At 45.9% G+C, this 17,338-nt stretch overlaps 1 protein-coding gene across 1 annotated transcript in view; it reads left to right on the top strand.

Annotated features, from left to right (window-relative positions):
- LOC147626287 (P-loop containing nucleoside triphosphate hydrolases superfamily protein) overlaps positions 1-17,006 on the top strand; it is a 43,480-nt gene extending 26,474 nt beyond the window's left edge. The window contains exons 10-11 of the mRNA XM_086816436.1: positions 16,483-16,617; positions 16,753-17,006. Coding sequence (XP_086672562.1) covers positions 16,483-16,617; positions 16,753-16,890 — 273 coding nt within the window. The 3' untranslated portion in view covers positions 16,891-17,006. The remainder of the gene's footprint in view (positions 1-16,482; positions 16,618-16,752) is intronic.
- The last annotated feature ends 332 nt before the right edge of the window (positions 17,007-17,338 follow it).

The raw sequence follows: 17,338 nt of genomic DNA, 5'->3' as shown, positions 1-17,338 counted from the left end.
GCCATCACCTTGCTGTCTCATCTGTCCTCTTAGTACTCAGCTTTCTATTCCCCCAGCGGGAGGCTCAGCACCATTACATGGGAGGAGCTTGTGTTGATGATCTTGGACCAGGAGGAGCGGTTTCTGAACCCTCCACAGGGCGGAGATTTTGAGGCTTTGACTGGCCAGCGGTTGAAAGGCCGCAACACCACCACCAAGGGCAAAGGGAAGCCTTCACAGTCGAAGTTTTCCGAGAAGAAGCCCAACTCGAATCATGATGCCTTGAAGGCTGAGCGGACCTGTAACCATTGTGGCTAGAAGGGTCACTACTGGCGGAATGTCCTCAACGGAGCACCGAGAAAGGTGTAGATTCCTCAGTTGCAGCTGTGAAAACTCTAGCTTTTGTGCACTTGGAAATTATGGACACTGGAGCTTCATCTTCTTCGAGCAGGGAGGCGGTTGGTCCCACTGTAGAGGATACTCGGGAGTGGATTCTTGACTGTGGTACTTCTAGGCACATGACTCCTTCCCTAGAGTTGTTACAGGACCTTCGCAGGCAAACAGGTCACATCTTTATTGGTGACAAGTCCACTTTCCCGATTCACAGTGAGGGTAGGTTGGAGATCGTTTCCGATGGCAGAGGGGGGAAGCATTCCTCCCCGGTTCTTTATGTCCCATCTCTTGGCTTTTATCTTTTGTCAGTGCATGAGGTTTGCAAGACTAGCATGCGGGTGGAGTTTGATGAGCATTCAGTTGCTATCCGGGACAAAGCAACAGGCTAGGTTGTTTGGGAAGGCGGAGTGGAGAATGGGATTTACAAACTCTCAACACTCTCTTCTCTTACAGGTACTCACCTCGGTGATCTGTGGTGTTTTCGTTTTGGCCACTTGAATTGGGACGCGCTGTGGCAGGCTTTTCGGGACCAGATGGTGGATGGCTTGCCAAATGTTGGCAGCAGGCAGGGACATTGCAGTTCTTGCATTCATGGGAAGCAACATAGGGAGTCTTTTTCGAAGGAAGCTACTAGGTGGTCCTTTTGTTTGACGGAGGACAATGTGGCGGACCTCTTCACGAAGCCTCTTCCTCAGGAGATACTCTGTCAGCACTCTAGCTCACTGGGATTGGTTCCACATCCAAGAGCTGAGAGGGGGTGTTAGTATTCATCTCTTGTCTGTACCATATTATACTGCAGGGAGTGAGGGCCCGTGATCTGGATGTGCATTCCCGCGGGAGGAGTCCCCGTTTTTTTCCATTTCTTTCCCTAGTTTTGGTAGGCGTGTAGTTGTGGGGGGCTGTTTTTCCCTCTGTGGTTGGCCTGTAGGATTCGGCTGGCCAGGAGGGGCTGACCAGGCCATGTTGGCCGACCAGGTCGTGGGGCGCATATTGGAGGCTGTCGGGCCTGTTTATGCAGGCCGACTGGCTGCCCCAGCCCATATATAGATGGGCACCTTGCCTGTAACGCGCGGAAGCTCTGGGTAGTCTTCTTTCAGCCCTAAACACTCTTGAAGACCTTCTGATGCAAAAACGCACCATTATGCAAAAACGCAGGTAGAGAGAGAGTAGAGAGAGAGAGTGAGATGTGCTGGAAATTCAGTATATACTATGGTACAAAAAGGTACATATCCTTGCAGCCATGGGCTGCCTTCATAAAAAGGTAATAAACCCTAAAATCTGTCCCCTATGGGACCTACTATTGACTCACACCCCTAGTGGGTGGAATGAATAAAGCCTTGAGCCTAAGGACCTTTTTATATGAGTCTCTGGACACTTTATGCTGGCCGACTGCTGGTCGGCCAGTTCATGTCCAAATAATCCCCTTTTTGCCCTGTCCGACTGCTGCTGGTCCTTGCCTTTGATGCGCATGCTGCCCACCATTCCTGCTGACGTCAGCCGACAGCCAACATCCTCCTTTCCTTGCAGCCGACAGCTCTAGTCTGGGTTCATGTGCTTCAGCCGACTGCTTCCCTCCATGGCCCCACTTGTCCTGCTCCATGCTCACCTCAGATGCTACACCTGAAGCTCCTATTTTCTGGCTCTACTGGTTCATAGTCTTTTTCTGCTTGCCTCTTCTGGATCTAGCCCCTGGAAATGTCCATGGCATCTGTGATGCACATGACATCCCCCTCTGCTAAACTTGATGACGGGAATCCAACCTGCTCTTGGATGACTGTCATCATCCCAATCCTTTTCCCGAAGTCCCTCTGTCATCATCCATCCCTGGCAAACCTTTTTCTCTGAAAATCCGGTCTGTTCTCCAAACCACTCTGTCTCTGATGAAGATCTATGCATCTGGTCTTCCTCTAGTCCACAATCCATTCCTGCCCTGACTCTGAACACCGTCTTGGTCTTCGTTCCTGGAACTGAGTCTGGCACTCTCACATCACCCTTGGAGGATCAACCTCCCTTGGGACCGTTCCCTTAGAACCCATCTGGCTCACGGAACTGCCATCCCCATCTGGCACTGTGGAACACCACCAACAAACCTCCTGGGAGTTCTTCCCGATCTGTGTTCTTGTCTTGGGCTTCGAATCCGTGTACTTTCCTGTACCTTGGACCTGTACACCATCATATGGGACTGAATCAGTGTTTAGCTTTGCTGAGCCTGATGCTCTGATACCAATGTAACGCGCGGAAGCTCTGGGTAGTCTTCTTTCAGCCCTAAACACTCTTGAAGACCTTCTGATGCAAAAACGCACCATGATGCAAAAACGCAGGTAGAGAGAGAGTAGAGAGAGAGAGTGAGATGTGCTGGAAATTCAGTATATACTATGGTACAAAAAGGTACATATCCTTGCAGCCATGGGCTGCCTTCATAAAAAGGTAATAAACCCTAAAATCTGTCCTCTATGGGACCTACTATTGACTCACACCCCTAGTGGGTGGAATGAATAAAGCCTTGAGCCTAAGGACCTTTTTATATGAGTCTCTGGACACTTTATGCTGGCCGACTGCTGGTCGGCCAGTTCATGTCCAAATAATCCCCTTTTTGCCCTGTCCGACTGCTGCTGGTCCTTGCCTTTGATGCGCATGCTGCCCACCATTCCTGCTGACGTCAGCCGACAGCCAACATCCTCCTTTCCTTGCAGCCGACAGCTCTAGTCTGGGTTCATGTGCTTCAGCCGACTGCTTCCCTCCATGACCCCACTTGTCCTGCTCCATGCTCACCTCAGATGCTACACCTGAAGCTCCTATTTTCTGGCTCTACTGGTTCATAGTCTTTTTCTGCTTGCCTCTTCTGGATCTAGCCCCTGGAAATGTCCATGGCATCTGTGATGCACATGACATTGCCCCCCCCACATTTTGTACCGGATCTAGCATGTATATACCAGAGTTTCACACCACATCTCTTCTCCAGCATTTCTGCATTTTCTGCTCTCTGTGTTCAGTCTCACAGGCGTGGAGATGGGTGTCAAGGGCCAGAAATCTGAAAAATGAGCTTCTGAGGTTGATGCGTTTCATGCACATAAGCTTGCAGCCATCGTTTTTTTGCTTGTAGTATGATACGTGGGTCACTATCAAAGCCTTATCTTATAACATGGAAAAACAAATGTTTTTAAAAAACTGCCAGGAAAATAACGGGTATGAAACGTGCGAAACGTTTCATACTTGACCAATGACCAGAGTACTGGAATTGGAAAGCATAGGCACAGCAAGACACGACGACGGCATGCATGTTGACGAGCATGACAGCCACAGGCAGAGCCCCCTTCCCTCCCTCTAATCCCATGTTCACTTTGTTAAAATGTGGAGGGATAGGGGGCTAAGGGGGCTATTGTAAGCCCCTAGGACCCTATTTACAACATATGGGATATGTATCACACATGTAGCAGGCAGCCAGGCAACTGAATTCCAACACCCTCCCTCGATGGCCAAGACGCAAGGGTACCCAGGGGCTCTGACGACACAAGGCTCAGAGGTCCGCCTACTTGACGTGACTTGTCCTTCTCCTCGGTCACACATGCTTTCGGCCTTTATCCAGGATCATGAGTGGATCAATCAGATGTTGACGACCAGCTCTGGCAGCAACATGTACCCCTCCCAAGCTCTGATACCATGCTAGAATTGGAAAGAACAGGTGCAGCAAGACACGGCATGTTGACGAGCATGACGGCCACAACAGGCCGAGCCCCCTTCCCTCACTCTAATCCCATGTTCACCACGCTAAAACGTGGAGGTCCAAGGACCTTATATACAACATATGGGATATGTATGACACACGTGGCAGGCGGCCGTGCAACCGAATTGTAACACAGGTATGAAACTTGTTCCATAGCTACTATGGCTGCGTAGTTGTGCGTTTCTCTTCACAGCTGCGCCCGTCAATAGTTGCGTTAACCACCTCTGATGTCATCTTGCAGTACCCATCTGCACTGTGCACTACCCTACGTGTTGTCAGAGCTGCCTTGTGCTCTTCGTAGCCCTCAACTCCATGGGCATCTGCCCAGCACGTCATTCGTGTGTATTTGTGTAACTATTTGGCCCTCCTAGCTCTATTTCACATGATGAAACCCATGCCCGGACACCAGCCAAGTGGAAGAAGACGTGGGAACAGGGTCCATAAGGTTTGATTAAGAAAAAGCACCATTCTTAGTCAAAAAGCACGAAAAAGCAAAAAGTCAAACAAGGTTGACCGTGAGCCAAGGGTACCATTGGAAAGAGGAGACTGAGTTGGACCCAGGCTTAGTTCCGTACGTCGTACGGATCAGACCGTACGTACGATTCGTACCGTACGGTACCGTACGATCAGGTACGATTTTTCCCTGTTTCTGCCCGTTGGAAGTAGCCGTTTTTTCTGCTGTTTTCCTTTCATCTCTCCTGAGTCCTTCTATAAAAGATTCAAGGACCAAGCCTCTCCTCCATCTACTCCAAGCCTCTCCTCCACCACCCTCCATCTACTCCAAGCCTCTACTCCAAGCGGCAAGCCTCTCCTCCACCCTCCTCCACCCTCCTCCACCCTCCTTCCATCCCACTTGAGCCTCTACTCCAAGTTCTCTTCCTCCAAGCTCTTCCCATAGTTCATCTTCTCTACGCTCTCTCCTCTACTCCACGCTTTAGCCCTTCTCTTATCCATCATGCCTCGGGAGAAGCATGAGGCTTTTGATTTGCATTGCCTCAATGTGGAGAAGGACACCAAGAAGTCCAACTCCCATCATTGGACATGCCGATATTGCGGCAAGTCATACACCAGTGGTGCAACAAGGCTTCTCCAGCACCTTTCAAAGATTGGGGGACAAGTTGCCCCATGCAAGGAGATTCCGCAAAGCATTGCCGATGACATTTCGTGGAAGATGAGCGGCGGCTCAAATTCAAGTAGAGGAGCATCATCAACACACGCACCGACACCACCAAGTAGAGGAGCTCCAATCCCCGCCTTCATGATGATATTCCATTGCCCCCTCATGATGATACCCCACTGCCTAGAGAGCCCTTGTTTGATGATGACGGCAACCTACTTAGCGAGAATGATCCCCAGAGTGTCTCGTCCACCTTCGAAGAGTCCTCTTCAGAGAACTCTCTTGATGGACACTCTAGTAGTGATCATGTTGATGATCATGCAGATGTTGGTGATGATGTAGACTTTTGATATGTTATAGCTCTCTAGGCATTGGGTATCTATCTCCTTCTAGCCCATTGATGATGTATTGTAGTATGTAGTATCATGTATGTACGCATGTTGGCGGTCGCCTATGCCATGAGTTTTTGGCCTATCCTTTTGTAGCAATTTTGTACTCTAATGGCATGATGACATTATGTTCATGGTTCTACTATTTTGTAACTTCTTGTCTACAATTTTTAAGTTTAGGAAGTATAAAAAAAAAACGTACTAATATCGTACCGTACCTCAAAAAATTTTAAGGTACCAATTAGTACCGTGTTTTATCGTACCGTACCGTATCGTACCTTTCGTACTAACTAAGCCTGGTTGGACCAAAAAGGCAAAAGGCGCTTTCTCAAAAAGCAGCGCTAAGGCCAAAAAGCAAGGCCTTAAAGCTAGAAAAGCAAAGCACCAAAAGTTGAGTAATATTTTATTAATAAAAGTAAAAAGAGCAAAAGCAAAGGCAAAAAGGGAAAAGCAACGCATAAAAAGGCAACGCAAAAGCATGAAGGCTTTTTGGCAAAAAGCAGGGTCTCTTACAAGTATAAAAAGGATTGGACTTCTCTTGTAGTACCATGAACAAGATCATTGAAGATTGAAGGAGCTTCATCACGAGCTTGAAGATCGTCAAGGACAAGACATGAAGATCATTGAACAAGGCTAGGGATTTTCCTTCATCGTCAACATCAAGGGGGTGGCCTCCATCGTAGAAGGGAGAAGCTCATCGCCGTCTTCATCATCAAGAAATGTGGAGTCTCTTCTACCACCACCAACCTCCTATCATTTATGCACCGCTTGTGAACTGCTGCTGCAGCCCCCTGTCGCCACCGTATCTACTGTTGGAGCTATGAGCATTGCCTGCCTCCGCTAGCACATCTACCACCAAATCTGCCTCCAACTCCTGGCCGTACTGCGCAACCACCTCAGCCGCCAGCGCTGCCCTGCCTCAGTCGCCAGCACTGTCTTGCCTCAGCCACCAATGCTGCCCTGTCTCAGCCACTTAAGTGTTGCTGCTGTTGCTTGCGCCACCAGCCAACCTTCAGCGCCGCCAGATAGCAGTACCACCAGCCCTTGCGTCAACAGTGGCTATGCACCAACCAGCGGTGCTGCCTTCAATTGCCAGCCGCCTTCAGGGTTAGAGCAACTGCCAATCATCTCCGCCGATGACGGAAACCAATGCAGGCACTTGGTCGTTGCCTTTACCTCCTACTGCTCTTTCCTAACATGCGCTGCCATCTGAACCCTTGTTGCCTGAATCTTTTGTGCATCGCCATCTGAAGCTCTGCCGCTTGGACGTGCTGCTTTTGTGCCATCTGGCTGTACCATACAGCCATTAACATTGCCTGTACCTCTCAGCACCGTCTACACCTACCACAGCTTTGTACCACCTGGTGGCTGCCACATATAGACTTGTCTTGGTGCATCCATCTCTGTGCAAGCTTTCTTGTGGGTTGTCTCTATTCCGGATTGGATAACAGAATTTACAGTTTGGTCAACAAATACTTCGTCAACTATACACAACTCGTGTGTACCTTGTGTATGAGCTTGGAGTTATTTGGACTTGGATATATAGCTTGGGCATGAAACTTGGAAATGAACATGGAACTTGGACATATAGCTTGGGCATGAAGCTTGGACATAAACATGGAACTTGGACATATAGCTTGGACATAAACATGGAACTTGGACATATAGCTTGGGCATGAAGCGTAGACATGAACATGGAACTTGGACATGGAATTTGGACTTGGATTTAGATCTAGACTTGGATTTGGATCTGAACTTGGATTTTGGACTTAGACTTGATCTTGACTTGGTTTTGGATTTGATTTGGACTTGGATTCATTGGATTTGGATTTGGATGTTGGATCTGGCTTTAGCTTGATGAGAGATACTTGTGGGTCATCCCCGTGGTGTGCTCGGCATCAGAGATCTTGTGTCTTGACATCGACTTGGATATCCTATATTGGCATATCTGTTTGTTTTGTATTCATTGATTGCATTGATTGTATTGATCCTAGCCAGCATGCTTGTGGATTGTTCCTGAATAAATTCTTGAAAGGGGGCGGGGCCGGTTCCTTGCTCAATGTGGTGTACTGTGCAAGATCCCTATTCCCTTCTATCTCTCCCCTCTCTCTCTATATCTTTATTTCTGGGACATGTGGTTGAGTCTGTCACCGTACGTCCCGCTGGGCTTACAATTTGCCTCCAGCAGTAGTCCTGTGTGTGTCACCCCTTGTGCGCTCGCCTCTGTGCTGATTGCAGTTGCATTGCCCCATGTAAATGTCCATGATGCCGCTGGCCACTGCATGACATTGCCCAGCACCGCTCGCCATTGCATGACGTTGCCCAGCATTACTAGCCCATCACTATCATCAACTATAACGTGCAGCAATGCCACGACAACAACAAATTTTGGGGTTTTTCTAAAAAATGGTAAAATCATTTAATTGAAGCTACTAATTTAACAAGAATTCAGGGCTTTTGCGGAAATTTGAGGGTTTTCAAAAATATGGAGAGCAGCTAGGGAAGTTTCGGGATAAAAAGTTCAATGGTATCAACTTCTCAACTCGGTAGACAACACTTCGCCTTTATGTGATGAGGGATAACTTATGGTCAGTGGTCAACGTCACCGACAAGAAAGCAAGTAACAATGGAGGAGAAGATTCAAATCTGTCAATACCGAAATGACAAGGCCATTGCTCTCATCGGGCTTGCATTCTCCGACCATCTTGTTCACCATGTGGACTTGAACAAGAGTGCCAATGAGGTATGGGACGAATTGGAAAATTTGTTTGGCAACAAGATAAATAACTCTTAAGGTTTTTTTGAAGCAAAAATTGTTTGGTGTAAAAATTAGTGAAGAAGAGACCTGGGGAGAGCACTTGAACAAACTTGGCTCAATTTTGCAACAACTCTCAAGCGTGGGAGTGAATGTTGAAGAAGATAAGTCGGGTGTTTTTCTATCCATCATAGAAGCGATCCCCAAGTTTTTAGAGATTGACATTTTTGAGAGTGGCCAAAGAGCCGCACTTTGGTCTTACGAAGCAAGATGAAAAGGCATTTGATTCAGATAGAGCTATGGCAACCAAATGGAAAGGAAAGAAAGGGGGCAAGACAGTCAAGTGCAATTATTGCAAGAAGCTTGGTCACATAGAAGTAAGATACTTCAGGAAGATGGCCAAGGAATAGGGAAAAAAGCATGCCGTTGGGGGTGTTCGTGGAGCTCGATGGTGATGTGTCTCCTACGTGCGTTAGTGTTCTGCTGCGCATTCTGACACCATACACATACATACATACATACATATATAGTTTATGTATGTATGTATATGTATATATTCACACATAAGATACTATCACAGATCTCCTAATTGATAGCATGCGTGGACATGTTAATCTTGGATTGACATTTCATGTCCTTGAGACTTTGGCCTAGGCATGAGTATGGACCATATGAGTGGTGTCCGTATGGAGTCGAGAAACAAGACACGATGATAAGCACATATGCATGGATCTCTAGGTAGTGCCCATGAGGAGTCCAATGACCTGACGACGAGACTCATTGAGAGTGGTAACTCTTTTGAGTGTCTTGGCATTTATGGGAGGTCTGCAGCATCCTCCACCGGGCTCCCATCTCTCGGTGAGCTGCCTCCCAAAACGCCGGCCGGAGGAGACGATTATGAGAAGGTGCCACTCTAGCCTATATATGGCTCTTCAACTTCCCATGCTTCCACTTATGGGATAATCCAAGGCACCTTCTAGCCATAGATCACACGCTCAAAATCGCTAACCTTCCAACACCCTCCCTCGATTCGAGCTTCGCAAGCCACCGAGGCACGAGGGGGTCGCCCAGGACCACACACGCCCGGGCTCTGATACCATGTTAGAATGCGCAGCGGAAGACTAACGCACGTAGGAGACGCATCACCATCAAGCTCCACGAACACTCCCAACGGGCATTGCAGCATCCCTCCTCCGGGCTCCCATCTCCCGGTGAGCTGCCTCCCAAAACACCGGCCGGAGGAGATGATTATGACAAGGTGCCACTCTAGCCTATATATGGCTCTTCAACTTCCCATGCTTTCACTTATGGGATAATCCAAGGCACCTTCTAGCCATAGTGAAGACAAAACAGGGTTAGGGTTAGGGTTTACAGAAAGCAAACAGGCGTGGAAACCAAGGAGTGGGAGTGAACACGACTGCTGTATATCTCAATGATAGAAAAAAGTGAAGTACAAGCCACATGATAGTGACCCCTAAAGGATAAGTGTTCACATGTCCGGCCATAAATGTGCCGGGTGGACCAAAACACTTATAAACTGCATATAAGTGAAACTGAACTAAACTGGGGGAAAAAACCTCCACTAACTGAAGTAAAAAGTGCCCCAGTAACCTACTGATGATCACTAGCACTCCTCTGGGTGCATACACAGCATAAAACCCAACAAACCCCCCTGGAGTGATATGTGATCACTGTACATCATCCACCAAAAGGAAACAAATTCAAAGCATTGCGGAATGCTTCAAATTTCGGACGTGGTAATGCCTTGGTGAAGATGTCTGCCACATTCTGATCTGTAGGACAGTAGATCAGACTGATATCTCCTGTCTGGAGTCTCTCCCGAACAAAATGATAGTGAATCTCAATATGTTTCGTGCGAGCATGAAACACAGGATTCCTGGCCACAGCAATGGCACTCTGACTATCAGTATAGATAGGTGTAGGCTCCTCCACTGAAATATCCATATCAGTCATAAGACGACGCAGCCAAACACACTCAACAGTAGTAGTGTAGGCTGCTCTGTACTCTGCCTCACAAGATGAAGTGGCCACTGTGGTCTGTTTCTTGCTTAGCCAAGAAATGCATGAAGCGCCAAGGAAGAAACAATTCCCACTAGTGGAATGTCTGGTATCAAAATCACCAGCCCAATCTGAATCACTGTAAGCATGTAACTGCATGTCACCCCCCTCAGGATAAAGCAACCCAAGAGACAAGGTACCCTGCAAATAACGGAATACACGCTTCACAGCTTGCCAATGTGACAACCGTGGGCTGTGCATGAATCTGCTCAACTGAGAGACTGCATACTGAATATCTGGCCTTGTATTACACAAGTAAATGAGGCACCCAACAGCCTGAGCATATGTAGTGGCATCAAAGGAAACACTGTCATCTTGTAGCGACAGTTTCATCCCAGGCTCCATAGGAGTACTAATAGGCTTGCAATCCTGAAATTGAAACTTCTCCAGAAGTTTAGCAACATAACGTGATTGCAACAACCCAATGCCTCTGTTATCCTGCACAAACTGTATGCCCAAATAGTAATGTACAAGACCCAAGTCAGACATGTCAAATGTCTGTTGCAGTATCTCCTTAAATGCTGCAATTTTGTCATCATTTGATCCCATGAGCAAGAGATCATCCACATAAAGACTGATGACCAGCAGATCTGTCTCTTCTTTCTTCACATACAAAGTGGCCTCTGATGGACTGTTCACAAATCCCTGAGTGAGTAGAAAAGCATCTATTTTTGCATACCAAGCTCGTGGAGCTTGTTTCAAACCATACAAGGCCTTTTTCAGCCTGCATACTTTCCCCTCATGACCATGTTCTGCAAATCCCATGGGCTGAAATACATAAACTTCCTCCTCAAGGTCCCCATGTAGGAATGCAGTCTTTATGTCCAACTGGTGAACAACCCAACCACGATGTGCAGCCAATGCAATGACACACCTAAGTGTCGACATACGGGATGTAGGAGCAAATGTCTCCTCATAATCAATGCCCTTTTTCTGTGCATAGCCCTTTGCAACTAAACGGGCTTTGTACCTGTCAATGGATCCATCTGCATGTCTTTTCAACTTGTAGACCCATTTAGTACCAATGGCTTTCTTGCCTTTGGGCAGATCAACCAAATCCCATGTTTGATTCTTTTTAATAGAATCAATCTCATTCTGCATGGCTTTGTTCCAATGCACATTATCTCGTGCATCCACAAATGAATCAGGCTCATCATCATCCTGTAAACTGGCTGCCATAACCAGATTCAAATCCATGATGTGTGCATGCTCATTGGTCCTTGTCTCCCTACGAGTACGACCAGCAAGAGGACCCTCTAAATGGCTGTCCTGTAATGTCCTCAAATACCATCTAGGTATATGTCTGACCTGTGGTGCCTGCTGTCCCATATTTGGTTCAGCTTCTGGCTCATTTGGCTGCTGAATTTCTGCACCACCTACATCATTTGCTGGCTGTCCTGTACCCTCATGAGTTGGATCACCAACTGTAGAATGAAACTCCATGGGTAGTAGACCTTCAAACACATCATTTTCAGCCTGATTTGCCTCATAACCAGCCAGGGATATTTCTGATTTTTCATCAAAAATTACATCCCGACTGATGAATATCTTCCTGGATAGTGGGTCATATAACCTGTAGCCCTTGCTCTCACGGCTATACCCAACAAAAATGCATTTTGTGGCTTTATCATCAAGCTTCCTCCTCAACTCTTTGGGTATGTGTGCATATGCAAGACACCCAAAGATACGAAAATGCGATACAGAAGGCTTGCGGCCATGCCAAGCCTCAAAAGGAGTAATAGAAACCAATGCCTTTGTGGGACATCGATTCAAAATATGACAAGCACACATTACTGCTTCCACCCAAAAGATATGTGGTAGTCTTTTTGCCTTTAGCATACATCTGGCCATCTCCATGAGTGACCGATTTTTCCTTTCTGCAACCCCATTCTGCTGTGGAGTGTAAGGAGTAGTATACTGATGTTTTATACCTCTACTCCCAAGAAAAGAATTCAGCACATGTGACATATATTCCCCCCCTCGGTCAGAACGGAGAGTTTTCACCTTGCATCCTGACTCTGTCTCAGCAAGTGCTACAAAGGCCAAAAATGCATCATATACCTGTGATTTCTGTGTCAAAGGATAGACCCAGCATATACGTGAGAAGTCATCAATAAATGTTGCAAAATAAAAGCAACCACCTAATGACTTCGTTTGCATGGGACCACAAAGATCACTGTGTATAAGTTGCAACTTTGCAGTTGCTCTTAGAGCCTGATAACGTGGGAAGGAAAACCTGTGCATTTTTCCCAAAATACATCCTTCACAAATGTGATCTGGAGGCTTCTCCATGAGAGGTAGATCTGTAAACATATTATGTCTCTGCATAAGCATAAGACTACCAAAATTTACATGCCCCATGCGAGCATGCCATAACTCCGCATCAACCATAGCTGGAGTAAGAGTGAATGCATGATAAGCAGACTGATCCACTGGCTGAAATGCATCCAACTCATAAAGTCCATGACATAATGTACCAGTAAGCATCAAGGTCAAGGCATTTGCTTTGTCTCTGACCATGCATTTATCATCATCAAAATGGACTTGCATTCCACAATGTGCTAAAGAAGAAATGGACAACAAATTCTTCTTTATCCCTGGTACATATAAGGCATCTGTAAGGCGGAGAATGGAGCCATCAATGGCTGTAAGCTGAATCTCCCCAATGCCACACACTGGATATGAAGCATTGTTGGCACACTGAACAGTTTTGCCAACAGGGGCAGGGCCAACATGACTAAACAAATCCCTGCGAGATGTGATATGCTTTGAGGCACCACTATCAAAATACCAAGAACATGCATGCTCTGTCAAACTGAGTGCCTGTGAAGACCAAGAGGCATCATAGCTGCATGTAAAAAAACAGTAATCCCTGTCCTCAACAAAAGAAGCAGTCTCTGGAGGAGCTTTAGGAGCATCATTAACAGACATCCCAGCTTCCTTTGCCTTCTCTTTGGCAATCCTCTTCCTACATTCCGTGATGTAGTGACCTCGCTTCTTACAGTAATGACATTTGCCCTTCTTCTTGGGCTGTCCATCACCTTTCTTGGTATCCTGTGAAGAACCACCATCACCTGAATTTTGATTTGCACTCTTTGGCTGAGATTTCCCTTTCCCCTTTTGACCTGTAGTAAATGCTTGTTCGGCATTTGTGTTCATATTCATATTCTTCCTCATTTGCTCCTCTTGTAGTAAGAGAGCAACAAGTTCCTGATACTTGAGGGGTTCAACAGCATTCCTCATGCTGAGGTTCAAAGAGGTATGGAAAGCCAAGTAAGATCTTGGCAAAGAGTGCAAGATGGTGGACACAAGCTGTGTCTCAAGAATAATCTCATCCACATTGATGAGTTGCTCTCTCAAATCCTGCAGCTTGTTTAAGTGGCTAGACATATCATCTCCTTCATTCATTTTCTGATTTTCCAGCTCTCTTTTCAAAAATGAGATCCTAGCCTCATTACGAGCAGCATACATCTGCTCCAAAGTCACCCATGCATTTTGTGAAGTGCCAGCTGAACGAATATGAGGTATAATGGACCTCTGAACTGACAATGCAATGAGTGACAAAGCTTGTGCATCCCTGGCATCCCATGTCTTTTGAGCATTTGTTCTCTGAACAGGCAATGGCTGTCCTGGAGCCTGTACCTGTTGTCCTCGTCCACGAGCACCCCCTTGAGGAGGAGTCTCTGGAGCCAATGGACCTGGACGTGGTTCATCACCACTAACAAAATCCCAAAGACCTTTTGCCACAAGCACATTTTTCAGCATAAAACTCCACAAGGAGTAGTTCGTGCCATCCAATTTGTCTTCCTTAGACAAATATGTGAATACATCACTTTGCTGTTGATTTGCCATTATGCTTTACGCACAATGTTGTACCTGTTTACCAAAAAACCCAATAGCAAAAACCCTGATAACAACTGTACTCCACTGAATACAGTTCACCCAAATCTGCCTGCACTCTCAATCCTCTGAATGTGCAGCTTAATGCACCAATGACTGAGTAGAGCAGCAAATGGCGTACACAATGCCAAAATGCCCCAAAAATGCCCAAATTTGCTGCACCCAAACTGTGCAAAAAATCTGTATATTTTCTTGCTAGAAAATCTGCCTGTTGTGCCTGTATATTTTTCTTGATAAAAAAAAACTGCCTGTTGTGTCTGTGTATTTTTCACAGAGAAAAATAAGAATGCCCAAAACTCAAAACCTGTAATGCTTACCAGCTGAGATATGAGTTGATTGTTGTACTCGTAGACTGTTGTACTGTGCAGGTACTTTACGAAACCAGTCCTCTGTAAGCAAGCAGGTACAGTACGGATACTGAGGCGACCACAGTACTGTGCAGGTACAGTCGGCGCTGAAGGTGGCGCTCACAATAGTTGTAGGCGACGACTGACTAATGCAGTACCCGACTGAAGGCGACCAGGTACGGGCAGCAGGCGCAGAGTATATCTGACGGCGCACAGGTGTACGGGCTGAAGGCCAACTGGAGGCGACTAGACACGGGCAGGTGGCGCAGACTGACTGGTACACAAGCTCCGACTGAAGGCGACGTGCAGTACTGTACTGCTGGCGCAGTCGGCGAACTTGTACGGAACCTGCAGTGTACCTGCTGAAGGCTGCGCAGGCTTTGTACGGGCAGGTACAGTTGTACGGGCAGCAGCTATACAGAGCTTCAATGCTCTGCTGAAGGCGGCGCAGAATGTGTACGGGCAGGTAGTGTAGAGCTTCAAAGCTCTGATACCAATTGAAGACAAAACAGGGTTAGGGTTAGGGTTTACAGAAAGCAAACAGGCATGGAAACCAAGGAGAGGGAGTGAACACGACTGCTGTATATCTCAATGATAGAAAAAAGTGAAGTACAAGCCACATGATAGTGACCCCTAAAGGATAAGTGTTCACATGTCCGGCCATAAATGTGCCGGGTGGACCAAAACACTTATAAACTGCATATAAGTGAAACTGAACTAAACTGGGGGAAAAAACCTCCACTAACTGAAGTAAAAAGTGCCCCAGTAACCTACTGATGATCACTAGCACTCCTCTGGGTGCATACACAGCATAAAACCCAACACATAGATCACACGCTCGAAATCGCCAACCTTCCAACATATGGGTGTACATACATTTGTATGTATGTATGTATGGTTTTGTATATATTGTCTAGTATATACTATATATCATGTAGGTCTCTTTGTCTGTTTGTTTGTATGATGCAGTTAAAATCACTCTTATTTTTTGTAAAGTTTGGGAAATAACCTGATGGAATATCTTTCTGCCGTATTAGTAGACATGCAGTTTTTTTTTGGGAAGTCTTTGTCCAAGTTGCAACCGGCTGGTATATATTAATGTTTCTTATTCAAAGCAGTGCAATTACCAAACCAGCTACCATGTGTGTGGGTGTGTGCGCTCTTTAGTTCTAGCCTTCATCATGGCTGAGTTTCCTCTTGACCTCCGGAGAGTGGTGATTTCATTGCACGTAGTCTATGCTATGCATGATGGAGTTGATGATTCGACGCTTTGTGAGCAGACTCTCATGGAGTTGTCACAATTTAGTTTATCTTTTGGCAGACATGCAGATTTCTTTTGAGGTTGACCAAGTTGCAGCCAGCTGGTTTATATAAACATTCCCATTCAAATTGGTGCAATTGCCAAACGAGCTACCTTTGTGTGTGTGGCGTGCATGTGTGTGTGTGTGTGTGTGTGTGTGTGTGTGTGTGTGTGTGTGTGTGTGTGCGTGCGCGCGCGCATGTGGTGCATACCTTTAGAAGAGACGTCAAAATCGTAAACAATGAGACTAGGTAGAAGAGACATCCAAAATTGTAAACAATGAGAATAGGTAGAAGAGGCGTCCAAAATCATAAACAACACATGCACATGAGAAAAGGTATATTGAGTCATTGGTATAGAGGATACAAGACCATGCCTGAAATGGGCAGCTAGGTGACTGGGGGACCAAATCCTAAAAAAACTAATGTATATATTTAAATTTTCCATGTACAGATGATTTGTGTATGCATGGGTGTTTCTCATTTCCTATCTTATGCAGATAATGGCAATAAGTGAGAGTGGACGACTACACCAGTCACTTCTCAAGGAGGGGGTTCCTGTTAAAAGGCTTATTGTCAATCAAATTCTACCACCGTCTACCACTGACTGCAAGTTTTGCAACATAAAACGCAAGGTAGCCTTCTCATTATTTGTCCAAATGCAAAGCTTGCAACTTGTCTAAAAGGAGCTATAGCACAAGAGGCAAGGCTTGTTACTTTCATTTGCTTTTAAAACAGATTTCAATAGTTGTTTCCCACATTGAATGCAGGACCAACAAAGAGCACTTGAAATGATAAAATCGGACCCGAATCTGAGAGATCTTCGGTTAATAGAGTCGCCACTTTTTGATCTCGAGATTCGTGGAGTGCCTGCTTTGAAGTTCATGGGAGACCTCGTTTGGAAATAACTTGTTTGTTTTTTTGATCAACCATTAATGAAGAGTTGTTCTTATTGCATGGTTAACATGCAATTCTCTAATGGTTAATACATTTGTTTTTCAGCTTATGGTATCAGGTTTGCCAATCATTCGTTTGACTTTGCAAGGAGCATAGTTAAGGATTGGTGTTCAATTCATATCAACCATTTAGTTGAGAAGAAATTGCCAACTTGCCACATTTAATTTTTCTCACCATGCACCACGTCAAATCTTTTCAAATGAGATTTAGGCAAGATATAGCACTTGAGCATAGTATGCTAAACTATTATAGATATTGTAAAGAGCGATGCTTTTATGAATGCTAGTGTCACTACTCATGACATTTTATGGACCATGAGGCTGAAATATTTAGCTGTTAGTGTCAAAAAGAGGGGTGAAATGTAGATTAACTGTGTATATTATCATATGCACATGCAAT

This window comes from Cibotium barometz, chromosome 22 (genome assembly GCF_041138505.1).
Source record: "Cibotium barometz isolate CiBa-2024 chromosome 22, ASM4113850v1, whole genome shotgun sequence".
Classification (NCBI taxonomy): Eukaryota; Viridiplantae; Streptophyta; class Polypodiopsida; order Cyatheales; family Cibotiaceae; genus Cibotium; species Cibotium barometz.
Note: the sequence above shows the minus strand (reverse complement) of the source record. Positions and strands in the feature narration are given on the sequence as shown.